At 41.3% G+C, this 17365-nt stretch overlaps 1 protein-coding gene across 3 annotated transcripts in view; it reads left to right on the top strand.

The window, feature by feature from the left end:
* FGGY (FGGY carbohydrate kinase domain containing) overlaps positions 1-17365 on the top strand; it is a 387944-nt gene that overhangs the window by 257373 nt on the left and 113206 nt on the right. For 2 of the 3 annotated variants that reach the window (XM_044238342.1, XM_044238340.1), the window contains exons 9-10: positions 1189-1296; positions 16395-16456. In XM_044238342.1, the coding sequence (XP_044094277.1) occupies positions 1189-1296; positions 16395-16456 (170 nt within the window). The remainder of the gene's footprint in view (positions 1-1188; positions 1297-16394; positions 16457-17365) is intronic. The other variant, XM_044238341.1, reaches the window with a different exon arrangement.

Here is a 17365-nt window from a genome sequence, read left to right on the forward strand (position 1 = left end):
TCCATGCCTTGCATGCTCTGTCCCGCCATAACATTCTGTGTTTTCTCTTTATCATCCTGTGGACCACACTGTATCCTATTTGTCTGCTTACGTGTAGAGCTCCCCTCTCGATAGGTAGCTTCTTGAAGACAGGAACTCTGTCTGATTCATCTCTGTATCTCCAGCACCCAATTAAGGGAGATAGCATGCTGTTAGTTGTGACTAGTGAGTATTTGTGAAGGAAAGGAATGTATCAGTTATCTCTCACCATGGAAATCCTAGGTGACAAACACACAGTCTTCAGTGATGTAAAACAAGTCATGTATTTTTGTTCACAGGTCTACCAGTTGACTGGGTGATTCTGGTGATCTGGGCTTGTTAGTGCTGGTTGACTAGGATGATTTGCTGATCTTGTTTGGGCTGCCTCTTATATGGGAGACATCACTTGCTTGTCCTTCCATCCAGCAAGCTACTCTGGACTCTTCTGGCAAAGGTAGAGAACCAAGAGGAAGAATAGAAGCATACAGTCCTCTTGAGGCCTAAGCCTGGAAAACTGGTGCAGGGTCACTTCCATCTCATTCTGTTGGCCAAAACAAGTCACAAGGTTGACCCAGATTCGAGGGATGGGGACTCCACCATCAATGAGAGGAGCTGCCAAGTCGCCTTGGAAAGGGGTTGGATACACAGAGGGTAGAGATTGGGGACCATTTTTGCAATGAGTCTGCCACAGAGAGGGAGCCAACAAGGAAGTATCTCATCAGTTTCTTTCCAAAATGATCTCTTTTGCTACCCTGACATCTAAATAAATTTATCAGGAAGGCTTCCAGAGATGAAACCACACCCTTCCTTTGGAAGGAATGACTTTCTTATCAAAGAAGGTTGTTGTTTTTTTTTTAAGATTTTATCCATCTATTTGACAGACAGAGATCACAGGTAGGCAGAGAGACAGGCAGAGAGAGAGAGAGGAGGAAGCAATCTCCCTGCTGAGCAGAGAGCCTGATGTGGGGCTCGATCCCAGGACCCTAGGATCATGACCTCAGCTGAAGGCAGAGGCTTTAACCCACTAAGCCACCCAGGCACCCCTCAAAGAAAGTATTTAATGGGAAGTTGAATTTCACGGTCATAGAAACATCAGATAGAAGGAGGTTAAGGCTTCTTTCTAGCCCTGGGGATCAGTTATTTTCATCTACTTTGCCTCTTTCTTTTCAGATCAGCAAAGATCCAATTTTTGTACCGGGTGTCTGGGGCCCTTATTTCTCAGCCATGGTCCCTGGGTTCTGGCTGAATGAAGGTGGTCAGAGCGTTACTGGAAAACTGGTAAGTTGACACTTTCTCAGTATGGTCTAAGTGTTTTTATAGTCTTGACCAGCCCATTCTGTCACGTTAACCATATACCCAGAATCTGGAAGATTTGCAGGCTCCTAAATCAGAACACTTAGCTTTGTCTTAGCATACAGCCTAACATATGGTGCATAGGCAGCATGCATTTGCCAAAGGAATAAATGTTGGTCCAGGCAATGATGACTAACCCATCTTGTCACCTATCTTTCACACAAAAATCCTTTTTTTTTTTTTTCATGGCAGTGAAAGTGGTATTTTACTTTGTAAAAAGGACCAACTAACTTACCAGCTGAAACCCGTAAGTGGTTCTCCATAGCCTTGGGGATATCATTCACATAGTTTTCTGGGCATGTCATACTCTCATGGTCCATCCCCCCAGTCCCACGCATGTACTTGTCACTGAGTCTAGATTACCCTACCTGCAGCTTCCCCATGACTTATGTTATTCTACTCTTCTGTGCCTTTGGATGTTTTTCTTTCCCTGCTCAGAAAGCTCTTTACCACTTGGATAATTTTACTTGTCCTTTAAGACACAACTCTATTTTTTTTTAAGATTTTATTTATTTATTTGACAGAGAGAGAAAGAGATCACAAGTAGGCAGAGAGGCAGGCAGAGAGAGAGGAGGAAGCAGACTCCTTGCTGAGCAGAGAGCCCAACGTGGGACTTGATCCCAGGACCCTGGGATCATGACCTGAGCCAAATGCAGCGGCTTACTCCACTGAGCCACCCAGGCACCCCAAGACACAACTCTGTTTAGAATATTCTGTTATTCTTATTGGTTTACTAATCTGTCATTTCCAGAAAACTAGGAGCTCCTTAAAGGCAAAGGCCATATCTGACATTTCTTTGCATCTAGCTCAGTGGTTTATAGAAGGTAGTTGATAAAAATTTGGTGAATTCGTGGGGTTGTCTCATAGGGAAGATGGAAGACCCATAAAAACAAGATGAGTACTGTACCAGAGGGACAAAGCACAGAGTTGGCATAAAGCTAAAAAAAAAAACTTTTTGCAGGGGATAAGGCATTTATGCTGAGTCTTGAAAGGTAAATAGAGACCAACCAGGCAAAGAAGGGTAGATATACTCCTCTAGGCAGGAGAACTGGTGTAGGAACAAAGATATGGGAGTGACAAATAATAAGGCATATTTGAGGTTATGGCACATAGGCTGTGACATAAACTGTTCTTAGAAGAATGACTGACAATGAAAGTTAGAGAGCTGGATAGGGACCACATCCTAAGTCCCTGGAGAACATGCTAAGAAACTGATCTCTCTCTGGTAGACCAAGAGGGAGCAGTGCAAGGTTGGAAGAGTACATGCTCATGTTCAGGTCTCAGGTGGACAGACTGGCCAGCAGCCTTGAGTAGAAGGCCTGAGGGTACATGGCTGAAGGTGGGGAGACCGGTTTTAGTCGGTTAGTCCACAAACAGAAAGCTATGCGGGTTTGAATGAGGACCAGGGCAGTGCTTAATAAGAACTGAGGTCAGGAGATCAGCAAGCCTTGGAAGGATTCCATTGGAACGCAAGGGAAAAGGAGACCAAGGTTCAGTTAGCCAATCTCACATCGTCTGTTTATGGTCTCATTCCCATCCCAACTCTTACAAATGTTCAACTGAATGATAGTTGATCAGATCCAAAGCTCACTCTGGATGCAGATGCCCATTTTTTCCATTTCTTAGTATATGGCTATTTTATACTTAGCTGCCTCAAATTCTCTTTCAAAGTCAGTGGAAACATAGGTGTCTGGCTGGCATTGAAGCCCGTGTTCTGTGCCCGGCCACAGAGATGCATTCAATGAGCGAGACCTCCGCGGGCTCTGGTTTTGAGGAGCTCTTTATGTAGTGGGGAATCTCGGTGCCTAATTGGTCTGTAAGAACACTATGCTAGAGACACTGAGAAGACAACACAGCCTTATGAAGGTGCCAGGGGACTCGGACTTTGCATCGTCCTGTTGAAGTAAGTGTCATGTGTTGACTACACAGTGTTTAACTTAAATATCCATTCCCTTTCTGTTACATAATAAAAGCCCATTGCTGAAATTTAGCCTGTTTCAACCCTGCCTCATGGTATAATCACCCTTTGCAGACCCAGAACTTATAGAGGGCACAATCCAGAGGCTTTAAAAAAAAAAAAAAAAAAAAAAAAGTACAATGATCCAGTAAACCAGTTCTTTGTGCAGAGTGCATTGTTCATGAAGCTGTCCATCAACAGGTTTTCAGAGACTTAGTATGCAAATTGAACATCTGTGTCAGTCTGGAAATACTTTCCCCAGTATTTGGCTCAAAGTTTGCTCTGTTGCTATGGATATAAGCCATCTTTGCCCAAACATTATGACATATCTTTGTGGATAAGAATTGGTTATGCCTGTTTCAGAATTTAAATTAAAAATGTAACCTCCTTTTGGCCATTAATAAAGTCTTCATAATAGTCTACTGTGACTTTTGAAGTCATGGGAATTGTGGCCTTTCCTCTAGTTAGTGATTTTGCACCATCACGAACCAATCTGCCCTTGGAGCTCCACTTTGGGCAATTCTGCTTATATTTCATGGGCCGTACAAACGGGTGTGGTTGACCTGTGCAGTTTAGAGAGCAAAATCTTAGGAAATCCAAAAGCTAGCCTGATGGGGCAAAATCTGAATCAAGAACAGAAGAGACTGCCCAGTAAAGCAGCAGTCCAGTCCAGGGGAGGCAAGCAAAGAGACAGAAGCAGCCTACAAAATAAAGAAATGAAATAAATACAATAATGATGATAATAATAAAAATCCTACCTTATTGAGAATGTTCTGTGAAAAGGATTTATATACATAATCTTATTAATCCTTATCAATCTTACATAATTATATACATAATCTTATTAATACATAATAATCCCAATACCTCATATTTATTTTGAAGGCTTCTTTCCCAGTCTCGATGCCAAGTGCTTGGCATATACAATCTCATTTAATTCTCTCAGAATCCCCGTGAAATAGGTACAGTGATTATCCAAATACACAGATGAAGAATGCAGACTCAGGGGAGCAAGCACAACCCAGAGAGGTCCCTGGTGCATTGTCAGTGGCCTTTTTATGTGACTCCTTTGCCATTTGCCCTTCCTTTCCATTTACTTATTCTTGTTTGTTCTGTTGTGAAATTCTAATCTCTGGTTTTACAACACATTGTTTTCACGGAGAACACGGAGAGAGGAAGTTGCATGTTTTGTGTTCACTGTTTCAAACACACATGTCTGAAATGCTGTGTCTGAAACTGTCCCATTATTACATTGTCCACAGTATATTCTAAACATAGTCACAAATATACCATCTGAAACAGAAGAGAAGAGAAAGTAGAGGAAGAGGGAAGGGAAGGAGGAGAAAGAAGAGAATAAACAAGAAAAAATTACCTAAACTCTAGATTTGGGAGGGAGGGGAGAATAGCTATTTTGTCTCATTTTTACAATTTAAAAAAAAAAAAACTTTCATCCCAAAGCAAATTCTTCATTCCAAGTATGTGAATAGCTTGGTACTTTAAAAAAAAAAAAAAGAAGAAGAAGAAAAAGAAAAAGAAAACGAAAAAAAATCTCCATCTGGTTAACTTCAGGATGAAGGAAAAAAAATAGAATAGGATCTTTTCTGGCTCTGGACCTCTTGCAGTTTCATTTGACTGAGATTTGGATTCATTTTTCACTCATTTCAAGCTTTTGCCACTGACACTCATTTCCTCTTAGAAGGGCACATGCCTCCAGCCCATGGATGATTGATTTTAGTTGCCTCAGTCGGGCACCCAGCAGGGATTGCCTCGTGCTTGTCAATACTCTCTCCAGAATAGCTGTGCAGAAAACATCACTTTTTTGCCCAGACCTTTTCCATAGAACACCAGCCCATGCAGTCACTGCGTCCAGATGCCGATGCTGGTTTCCAGCTGGCCTTTGGCCATCCCTCTCTCCAGGCACTCTCTGAAGTTGGAGTCCTTTTCATTGGGGGAGGTGTGCAGTAGGGAGGCTAAGTCAAATTCCTAAGCTGCCTCTTCTTCCAAAGCGGTGGTGGCTTTGGCTTTCTGGAATAATGGAGCTTGGGTGGGGGTTACCCTTGAATTATTTTTGTTTTTTAAGATTTTATTTATTTATTTGACAGAGAGCCCACACAGGGGTAGTGGCAGAGGGAGAAGGAGAAGCAGGCTTCCCGCTGAGCAGGGAGCCCGATGTAGGGCTTGATCCCAGGACTGGTGACCTGAGCTGAGGACAGATACTTAACCAACTGAGCCACCCAGGTACCCCACCTTTGAATTGTTTGAACCCAGAATTTAAATTTATGAACTTGAGCCCCAGGGTCACTGTGTAGCAAAATGCAGTGTGTTCAGAATTTTAGCATTTGTGCATTGAGACGCCTCTCTCCCGCTTTATCCCCAGTGCCACTCAGCCTGGGACTAGCCTCAGGAAGTCCACCTGTCCCCCACAAGTGGGTGTATGAAGAGCTTGGATTAGACACATACTGTGCATGGATGGAGATAGTGAGTTCAACTCTTTATTTGTTCATTCCTTCCATCATGTGACAGGGATGACTCTGGGCCAGGCGAGAATAGTCACATGATTCTTGTCCTCCAGTAACTTATCATCTAATGGGAAGGTTGAATACAGGCCTGATGATTACAAGTTAGCGTAGCACATGAAGTAGATTGCACAACCCGCAGCCTCCTGAGAGGATCTGTTACGGGACAAATACTTTCAGGCCCTTCATTAAGATTTAGTGTTCTGGGGCACCTGGGTGGCTCAGTGGGTTAAAGCCTCTGCCTTCAGCTCAGGTCATGATCTCAGGGTCCTGGGATCGAGCCCCGCGTTGGGCTCTCTGCTCAGCGGGGAGCCTGCTTCCTCCTCTCTCTCTGCCTGCCTCTCTGCCTACTTGTGATCTCTGTCTGTCAAATAAATAAATAAAATCTTAAAAAAAAAAAAAAGATTTAGCATTCTGATATGCACAGCATGTCTGTGTGGTCAGTGTTGTTGATTTAGTTTTACTAGTGCATAAATACGTTCAGAACAATGAGGTAACTTGATCAAGATCTTAATAGTTGTAAGTGGGAAAGCCTTGATTCAAATCCAAGTCAGCTACTGTAAGACCCAGATCTCTCTATAACTGGACCTGACTTTTGTGGAGCCACATTTTTTAATTTTTCTTATACTTGTCTTATACAGTCCCTGGAGAAGCAATTATTGTGAGTTAGTGTGACTTTTCAGGTACATCGAAGCAGATTCAGTTGGTAGGCTTCATAAGGCCACGAGAGAAAGGAAATGTATGTGTGTGGTATTGACAGAAGGTATATATAGACTTAGGTGTGTCCCCAGCATTGTTCGTTGGCTAATTTGAATGACTTGGTGGATACAAAGACCAGCTCTGCATTAAAAATGTTTCTGCTTTCCCTCCCACCCGGGCTTGCACTGTTTTTTGTTTGTTTGTTTTTTGTATACCCACCCGGGTCCCTGCACAGCTCCCTGATTACCTTCTTTCTTCCACTTCTTCTCTCTCTAAGCCCTGTGTCTTAGTTTGGCCACTTGAACAAACTACCATAGACAGGGGGGATGGGAGGGGCATATGTGCAACAGAACTTTATTCCTCAAAGCTCCTGAGGCTGGAAGTCGAAGATCAAGGTAGCCGCAAGGTTGGTTCCTGGTGAGGATCCTCTTCCGGTTTGCAGAGAGCTGACTTTTCCTTGTGTCTTCACATGGTGGAAGGGGAGAACTCTGGTTCCTTCTGACCCTTGCAAGAGTGTTAATCCTGTTCATGAGGCCTCCACCCTCAGACTTACTCACCTCCCAAGGGTCCTGCTTCTGAGCACATTTACCCCGGTGGTTAGGATTTCAACATACGAATTTTGAAGGAACACAAACTTTCCACAACATCCTTTTTAAGATTGTGGTGAAAGCACATAGACATGACCCTGTCACTCTTGATACCTCCCGAGTTATCTGTAGAATAAAAATCTAAACTCTTTGGAGGGATGCTTATTTACATGATGTTCATGGTAGTGTTCTGAGTGAGAAATAGGCAGAGAATAAAACAGTTCCTCCTGTCCTTTCCTCCAAAAATCTGCCCCCTTGTCAAGCTCACATTCTAACAGGAGAAGACAGATCCTACAAAATAAATAAAATGAGAAAGCAATAAAGTTTATTTTATGGTGTAAGTCGTTAAAAATAAAAGAGGAAGTAAGTTTATGGGTTCAGGTGAACAGTTTGCAATTTTAAATAAGGTGGTTACTTACGGTAGGCCTTTCTGATGTGACGTGCAAACATAAAAAGGAAGGGAAGGAAGTTAGCCATTTGGAAACCTAGGGGAAGGACATACCAGGCCAAGGGAAAAACCAGTGCAAAGGTCCTGAGGGAGGATGGCCTGCCTGCAGTATATTATAGAAATAGCAAACAAGGCCACAAAGATGGAGCCAAATAAACCAAAATGAGAGTTGTGAATCAGTTCACGAGGTGATATGGGGCTATATTATTGGCCACTGTTAGAATTTTGGCTTTTACTTCTGAGTGAAATGGAAAGCCACTGGAGAAGAATGAGCACAGGCCAAGTAGGACTTGGTTTTTAAAGGCTCATTCAGACTGCTGCCTGCTCCCTGGGGAATAAATGGTGGGGTGGGGGTGGGGGAGATGGCAGCAGGGGCGCCAGAGAGAGGCTACTGTATCAGTAAACCACTTGAAACTTGAGGGTGGTGGCAATGGTCACCAAGTGGTCATGTTTGGGGATATATTTTGCAAGTAGAGATGATGAGGTTTCTTGATGAATTGGATGTGAAGTGAAGAAGAGAGATCAAGGTTTTGAAGGATAGCATTGCTGTCCATGGAGAGAGGATGGGTTCGATGTCAGGGAGGCAGAGGGAGGAAGGATTCTGGAATTACGGTTTTCTGACTCTAGTAACTGATACAGTCTCTATTTGATCCTCAAGTATTTGTCTTCATTTAAGTAAAGACCACCATCATTTATATTTTTATTAAAGCGAGAAAATTAGGATGAATTCTTTACTCCTCCTTTCCCTTCTCTGCCCTCATCCAGTCAGAAATTCCTATGGATTCTGATGCCGAAATGTGTATCGCCACTCCATCTGTTTTGGTTGTTTTGTAACTTGATTCCCAACACCATCAGTCAAAGCACCATCATCTCTGTCCCAGTCTATGTAAAGTACATCTTTTATACACAGGATGTAGCTGGGTCTCACTTTTCTGCAATCTTGTAATCTTTGATGTTTACTGAGAGTGTTGAAAACTATCCATGATTTAATGTGAAGATGAATATTGTTGGATTTAGGTCTTCCATTTTGCTGTTTGTTTTCTGTGGTGGTTCTGGTTTTTTGGTTTCTCTATCTCTCCTTTTCTTCCATCTTTTGGATTAGTCAGGTATCTTTCAGTTTTCAGAATTCCATTTGGATTCTCCTGTTTGCTTTTCAGGCATGATTTTTTGAATTCCTTTTTAAAATGATTTCTTTAGTAATGACATACAATAAATGTCCTAAGCTTTTCAGCCTTAGACTGTACATTGTAAAATATACATATTTTTATGTATATTTATTTATGTAAAATATACATGTTTTATACGTGTATTTATTGTAAAATATACATATTTTTCATGTAAAATGTAAAAAGTATTCAACTCTAGAGTTCCCTTTGCCACTCCCCCAACTCTTTATGCTGTAGTCATAGTATGTGTGATGCCTACATATGCTCTACATCCAACAATGTAGTAACTGCTTTGTTGTTCACTTTAAATAATGGAGTCGTCTGTTAAACAGACTGGGTCGCTTAAACAGTAAACACTCATTTCCTTAGAGTTTGGAGAATAGAAGTCCATGATCAAAGTGCTAGAAAGTACAGTTTTTCATGTGAGCTCTCTTCCTGGCTTGCAGTCAGCAGCCTTCCCACTGTGTCCTCACATGGCCTTTACCGGGTGCATGCACGTAGAGAGCGAGCTTTGGTGATCCTGGCTCTTCTTATGAGGAGGGCATTTCTATTGGATTAGGGCCCCACCCTTATGACCTCATAGAGCCTTATTTACTTCCATCAAGTCCCCATTTCCAAATACAGTCACATGGAAGGTTGGGGCTTCATATCTGAATTTTGGGAGGATATCTGTAACAGTCATATGTATTTCAAAGAGATCTGAGAAACAAACATTATCTTTTCTATTTACCTACATATTTACCATTTCCATGGTTTTAAATTTTTTTCTGAAAATTTAAATTTCTGTCTCGTATTCCCTTTGGCCTGATGAACTAACTTCCTTCAGCATTTATTCATTTCTTACAGATATTGACAAAAAGAAAAAAAATTCTCTTAGTTTTTTTTTTTTTAATGAATTTATTTTACCCTATATCTCAAAAGATATTTTTGCTCAATATAGAATTCTTGGTTGGCAGGTTCTTTCTTTGTTTGTTTTCCTTCAGCACTTAAAGATGTTACTGTTTTATATTCTGGAATCCTTGTTTCTTATGAGAAGTCAACCGTCATTTGTATGGCTTTTTCCTGTGTCTGGAGTCTATTATTTTTCTTCTACTACTTTCTTAATTTTCTCTTAATCTTTTATTTTTATTGTGGTATGCCCACACGTGGTGGTCTTTGGATTTATCCTTCTTTTCCCAGGTTTGCTAAACTTTGTGAATTTATAAATTTTTGTCTTTCACCAAGTTGGGGAAATTGTCAATATTTATTCTTAAAAACAAATAAATATTGCATCCATATGCCATAGAAGCAATATAAACAACAACACAAGATTAATATACCCATGAGACAAAAGAAAATACTTAGAACTGTGGTTCCCAGTGACCAACTCAGGAAGAGGTTCTTCCCATAGACCTAGCATTTGAAGTGATTATAAACTTAGCACAGGTGGTGGCCATGGCAAGAATACATTCCCTAATGCAGTAGTAAGAAACATTAGTATTGCGAAGTTGGAGCAATATGACAAATGTTCTACAGGCAGTAGACACGGCCCATCTTCATGTATCAAGTACAGTAGTGTTGGTCCTCAAGAGCCAGTACCACCCCTGGCTGAGGTATTTTCTCTGGAGGATGAAACTGTATATTTTCCCCTGAATATCATCAGAGGTTATGTCTGTATTATATATGGGCATCTCAGTTCGTACCCATACTAACAGCCCTACCTCAGTACCAAGGCCACATACTGCTCTTATTCTTCCTCCTCTGACTCCTGTTGCATATATATGAGACCCTTGGCAATTGTCCCACAAGCATGTGAAGGAATGTTTTTTTTTTCATTCTCTGTCTCTCTACCTCCCTGACATCTCTCTCTGTCTCCTTCTATCCCCCTCCGCCTGTCACCCCTTTCCTCCCCTCCTTGCTCTGTCCCTCCCCCCTCTTTCCTCTCACAGTTAGATACTGTCTCTTTTGGTCTGTTTTCAAGTTCATTGACTCTTTCCTCTATGATCTTCAATTAGCTGTGAGGCCTATTCATTAAATATTTCAGATATTGCCTTTTTCAATAGTAGAATTTCCATTTTTAATAGTTTTTGTTTCTTATCTATTTACTGATTATGAGAACATTATCATTTATATCCTAAAAAGCATTACTAAACCATCGATTTCATGTTTTAAATTTATTTGTTATTTATTTATATGTTTATTTCTTTATTAAGGTGTGCAATGATATTTAAGCAGTATTTATTGACATATACAACAATGTCCAAACATACCAGTGCTCAGATCAAGCAACAACTTTATAGTGTTCTTCTAACCTCGCCTCCTTTTTTGGATGTATGATGAATTTTTTTTCATGTTGACTTTGTTCTCTTTATTTTTTTTATTTTCAGTATAGTTAGCATACAGTGTTATATTAGTTTCAGGTGTACAATACAGTGATTCAATAATTCTATATATTACTCAGTGCTCATCATGATAAGTGTACTCTGAATTCCCTTCACCTGTTTCACCCATCCCCCCACTCCCCACCCACCTTCCCTCTGGTAACCATCAGTTTGATCTCTATAGTTAAGAATCTGTTTTTTGTTTGTCTTTTTTTCCCCTTTGTTCTGTTTCTTAAATTCCACATATGAGTAAAAACATGGGGTATTTGTCTTTCTCTGACTCACGTTTCACTTAGCAATATATGTATATGTTCTTTATTTTATTTTAATTCCAGTGTAGTTAACGTAGTGTTCTCTTAGTTTCAGGTATACAATATAGTGATTCAGCAATTCCATATATTAGTGCTCATGAAGCTAGATGTACTCTCAATCCCCTTCACCTATTTGTATAAGTTCTTTATATGTTTTGGATACTAATCCCTTATCAGAGACATCTTTTGCAAATATCTTCTCCTGTTCAGTAGGTCCTCTTTCAGTTTTGTTGACTGTTATTTCTGTTGTACAGAAACTCTTTGTTTTGATGGAGTCCCAAGAGTTTATTTTTGCTTTTGTTTGCCTTGCCACAGGAGACAAATCTAAACTGTTGAATTCTTGCCTTCTATTTCTAGCATCTGTGTCATCTCAGGATAATAAGCTATTAAATGGCTTTTCTCTTAAGTATAGATGACATTTTCCTTCTCTCTTATATGGCGAGCAATTTGAGATCATATCTTGAACATTATGATTGATATATAGGAGAGACACTGGGTTATTCTTATTCTGCTGAAGAGTATTTTTTTTAAGTTTTTTTTTTAATATTTTATTTATTTATTTGACAGAGAGATCACAAGTAGGCAGAGAGGCAGGCAGAGAGAGAGGAAGAGAAGCAGGCCCCCTGCAGAGCAGAGAGCCCGATGTGGGGCTTGATCCCAGGACCCTGGGATCATGACCTGAGCTGAAGGCAGAGGTTTTAACCCACTGAGCCACCCAGGTGCCCCTGAAGAGTATTTTTTTAACAGATGGTTTATTTGGTCAAACTCAAACTCTCAAGTTTTGTCTTTCCTGTGATGAGCACTTACTGAAATTTCTGTTGAGTTCTTTCAGCTTCAGCTGGGCTACTTATAATGCAATTCAGAGATCATCCAGAAGTTGGAGTAGTATTTGTATAAAGTCTTGAGGTGCCTTTCTATGGCTGTGCTTACTATGACTAGAGCAGAGTAAATGTTCAGTAAACATTTTGCAGAATCTATGAAGAACCTAATCAGTCGAGACCATATTTGAATATTGGCATGCTCATTTTCCACTGACAAGCAGAGCTCTGTGAGAGCAATGACTTCTGTTTATCTTCGTATCTAGCCTAGCACAGGGTAGCCACATATCATATTAGTTTCCCGAATAAGTGAGTTAATTAACAAAGTATAAAAATGCACAAAGCTGGGGCGCCTGAGTGGCTCAGTGGGTTAAGCCACTGCCTTCGGCTCAGGTCATGATCTCAGGGTCCTGGGATCGAGTCCCGCGTCGGGCTCTCTGCTCAGCAGGGAGCCTGCTTCCCTCTCTCTCTCTCTGCCTGCCTCTCTGTCTACTTGTGATCTCTGTCTGTCAAATAAACAAATAAAATCTTAAAAAATAATGCACAAAGCTATTAACTTTGATGTTGAATGATTTGAATGAAACTGACTAAATTAGCTCTGGATTAAGTCAGAATTTGTCCACTTGTAAGTAAAGTTGTTCTATCACAAGTTAATAGTAAAGTTGTGGGAGGGGAAAAAAAAAGGTTTACATTTTCTTTCAGGAATGTTTATTGTTCTTAGGAACCATTCAGTATTGAAACCCACAGTTCTTTCCAGCAAAGTAAAAGACATTGTCTAGGCTGGGCTTTCTTCTTTCATTAGATTTTTATGAGAATTTCAAGGCTGGGAAAAAATCAGACAAAATGTTTTTACTTTGAGATAAGAAGTCAAAGTTAAGTAAAGCGTTGGAAAAACTAAGATGAAAAAAGTGACATTTCAGGTAAATGCAAATGGCAAAATGGGAGCTGTGGCAAGCAATGAACATATATCTGAGCCTAATGATTTCATTATCTGCAAAGCAAGGTAAAGCCTCAAGACAAATACATAAAATTGATTTTATTTTATTTTTATTTATTTATTTTTTTTATTTTAAAGATTTTTTTTTTTTTTTTTACTTTTTATTTATTTGTCATAGAGAGAGAAGCGAGAGCAAGCACAGGCAGACAGAGTGGCAGGCAGAGGCAGAGGGAGAAGCAGGCTCCCTGCCAAGCAAGGAGCCCGATGTGGGACTCGATCCCAGGACGCTGGGATCATGACCTGAGCCGAAGGCAGCTGCTTAACCAACTGAGCCACCCAGGCGTCCCACATAAAATTGATTTTAATACAGAAAAGCCCATCATGCCATCAGATGGCTTTGTCTCAGCAAAATGATCATAGAACCTAGAATTCTGGGATTCTAAACTTGGCTTTGTCATGTGTTTTTCTTGCCTAGGAACTCTGTGCCCACAGTTTTGAGATCTCAGGCAATTGCAGTTCTCTAATTTTACAAACATTTGGCTCTTTGTCATGTTAATTTATTAAATGTTGTAGAGGGAGAGAATTAGAAATGGTCTTGTTTAAGGTCATTCGCTGAGCCAGAACTGACTCAGGTCTCAGGACTCCCTTGTCTGTGTTCTGTCATTTCAAGAGTAGGAAACTCAGATGCCTAAAGGAGTCACACAGATAGCATAAACAGATTAGGCAAACAGGTTTTTTTGTTTTGTTTTGTTTCTTACTTTGACATAGAAGTTTTTCTTTTAACTCCTGGCACTCTAGGGAATGATTTTATGTTCCTTCCTTTCACAGAGAGATGGGCACAGAAAAGTAGAGCTCCCCTACAAGTAAAGCCTTTGTGCAGTCGTGATGAGAAATTGGTGAAATCTGATGTCTGTTATTGGGGGTGGAGGGGTGGGGAGTGGTGGTGTCTTCTAGATACTGAAGGGCACAGTTCTGTCTGACTGGATCAGTCATCACTGGATTCCAGCCAACTCTTGCCCTGGGGACTATGGGTGGCCCCATATCTTGCATCTGCCGGTTCTTCAGGGGAAACCAAAATCTGGGTTTTAAGTGGAATCTCCCAATTTAAAAATATTGGCTGATTTTTTTAAACATTATATAACCCAAATAAAATACATCTGTGAGCCAGATGTCCCCTCGTACTACCCATTTATGATCTCTGTGTTATACTGTGTTGCGTTTCTGTTTCTCCTGTGTTCCAAATGCTGATGCATGCCACCTTATGAGGAAGGACCTAAAAATCCAACCCTAGGTGTATAAGATGGCTTTTCCCTCTTGATCTAGAAAGCCATCCTGAAGAAGATCTGACTCCACTCAGCTCAAGCTTCCTACCTATGCATATCGTTTGCGGATTTTTCTGCTTGCTCTCAGAGCTGAAATCTGAGCAGATGGGGGAAATAAAAAAGTAGTCATAAAGTTAGGCAAACTCTGTCTGTATATTTCTGAGGCAGCCACTTGGCAAATACAGTCATTGTGGTTAAACTGGTTATTTCACTGGGAAACAAATAACCACTAATAGGACACTATGTTCTATACTGTGCTAAATGCGCTGGAGAATAGAACATAAACAGAGAGATCAGCCCTAGGATCAGGCATTCCAGGCTTTTGAAATGAGTGCTCGTTTATTGGAAAAACTGGATTGGTCTTCACTAACCAGAGTGGACCTTTCCTATAAGATGCTGTTAGGGGGAAAAAAGAAGTGCAACTGACCATTGGAGATTCTGCTGTCCAAGCCATTTTTGCCCTTTTGATGACATATCCTTCTTAACAATATATGTTGGGAACTGAGAGCCACCTCCATAGCGGGCACTCTTGCAAGGCGAATTTCATTATCACCACTTTACAGTTGTAGGAGATGAGGCTCTGAGAGTTCAAGTAACCTTTCCTCGGTACCACAAAATATGAACATAGACCATGAATTCAAACCTGCGTCTGTCTGTTTCCAAAGCCTGTGTTCTTTCACTAAGCCACTGTTGTAAAATGCAGATTGTATTATTATTCCCATATGATGAGGCCAACAGATCAGGGGATGATTGCCACTGAAAGGATAGTTTGTGGCTCGCAGTTCTCAAGAGGAGGGGGCACACCATACCGTCATACGGGGCCACAGAATTTTCCCTCTCCCTGTGGTACCAGGCCCTGGGGTGCTTAGATCAGGGAAGCAGTAGCCCATAGAGGAGGTAGGGGTAGGTAGGCTCTGGAGTAGTTAGCTCAACCCAGACCCGACCTCAATGGCTCAGAAAAAGTTCTTTTCACCTTTATACAACCCTAGCTGTCTGGAAACACACTAGAGAGACTATCTCCTTGAGGCCCAAATAGCCAATTAGTTCATAGTCTGAATGAAAAAGAATTGGCCCAATGGTTTTGGAGCCCTAGAGACTCATGTGAACACCGGGAAGACAGCCAGATTAGGTTCAGGAGCACAAACACAGTGTGTGTTGGGTGTGTTTCAGCAAGCAGGGGAGCATCACGGGGAGACATTTCTCCTTCTGATACTATTATTTTGTTCAGAGCTACCAAGTAGATTAAGGAATAAAATCCTAGATAAGGGATTTCAAATGAGAAGACAGTTCTCTACAGAGCTTAGACATTTCCATCCCGGGAGAGCGATACCCCCATTTCTCATGTAATAACTTTTTTTTTTTTTTTTTCATGTGACAACTTGACAATTAGGAGAGGTCTCTTGACAGCTCTAGGGCAACTTTTTGGTGTTGGTTTTTGAACTGGTAATCCCTCCTCCTCGTCTCCTTCACTCAGCTTCTCCTTTAGTAAGCCTGGGTGAGTAATTCAAGGTCTGACTTTGTCCTGGGGTGACAGCCTGGATCAGGAGGCGGAAATGGTGTGATCCAGACCTGGGGGGCTTTAACACCCAGGCCCTTCACCACGTACCTGGAGTTACTCCTCCCTCCTGTCCACACGCCTCCATTTTGGACTTTCTGCTACCAGGTTAGCCTTGAGAGTTTCATTTCCTGCTGCTGTTTCTTGTGGATCAAGCAGCCAGCACTAGGTGAAGAAGCAAAGCCGAATTTCTGAAAAGCTGAGACACTCTAGTGGAGTTAGCACGTTAACATTCTTAGATCCTCTGTGGACAGAGTTGAAAGAAACTGACATTTTAATGTATCTTTTTCTGGTTTAAACATAAATCAAAGAAACTGTAAAACCAACCTATCTCTCTTATTTTTCAGATAGACCACATGGTGCAGGGTCATGCTGCCTTCCCTGAACTACAAGCCAAGGCCACAGCCAGGTACCTGCTGCCCCGTCCCCTTACAGCCCCTACCCCTCCACCCCATTCCTGCATGAGGCCGTTCCCCTTAGGCAGCTGGGTGATTTTCAGTTCCTTTGGGCGTTGAGCATGCCCGGCATTGTTGGGTTAGAAGACGGTCGTCCAGATGATCCAGGACATATGTGTATTAGTTTTCAAAGTTATCTAAGGAGAATTCAGAGGAACTAGAGGTCCCAAAGGATATGCCGGGAACCAAGGATGAGAGACTCCGATGTAGTAGAAGCAACGTGGGTTTTGGAGTCAACACTTCTTGGGCTTAAATCCCGCTTTCCTCCTTACCGGGGCTGTGACCTTGGGCAGCTTATCCAGCCTCTTTACGCCCGTCTCTTCGTCTGTACAACAGAGGATAATAAGTGATGTGAAGTGATTTCTAGGATATATCAAGTGAACAGCACAAAGGAGTGTTTACAGTGTGCTCCCTTTCATGGAAAAGGGAGGTGATGATAAGAAACTATATGTGCATTTACTCATTTGTGCAAAAGAGATGCTGGAAGATTAAACTAGAAACTGGTGAGACTAGTGCCCTAGAGGTGGGAACTAGGAATGGGATGGAAAAATGGGGGAGGGAGAAGTGGGTAAGAAGTGGAGATGGTACTTTTCCGAGTAGATCTTTATATAAAACTGTAATTCTTAGAACCACGGTGATGCTTTACGTGCCCCTTGAAAATAGAAAGTAGATAGGTAACCCTACTTAGGTTAGATAGTACTAGGTAGGTAGGTAGATAGATGGATGGATACCAAGATGTATTTGTATAGTGGGAGTGGGCAAAATGAAATACAATTGGCAAAATCTAAACCTATTGTATTAATAATGAATAACATAACAGCAATAAGAAGGATTTGAGAAAGAAAAAAACTAATCCAAGTAAC

This window comes from Neovison vison, chromosome 2 (assembly GCF_020171115.1).
Source record: "Neovison vison isolate M4711 chromosome 2, ASM_NN_V1, whole genome shotgun sequence".
NCBI lineage: Eukaryota > Metazoa > Chordata > Mammalia > Carnivora > Mustelidae > Neogale > Neogale vison.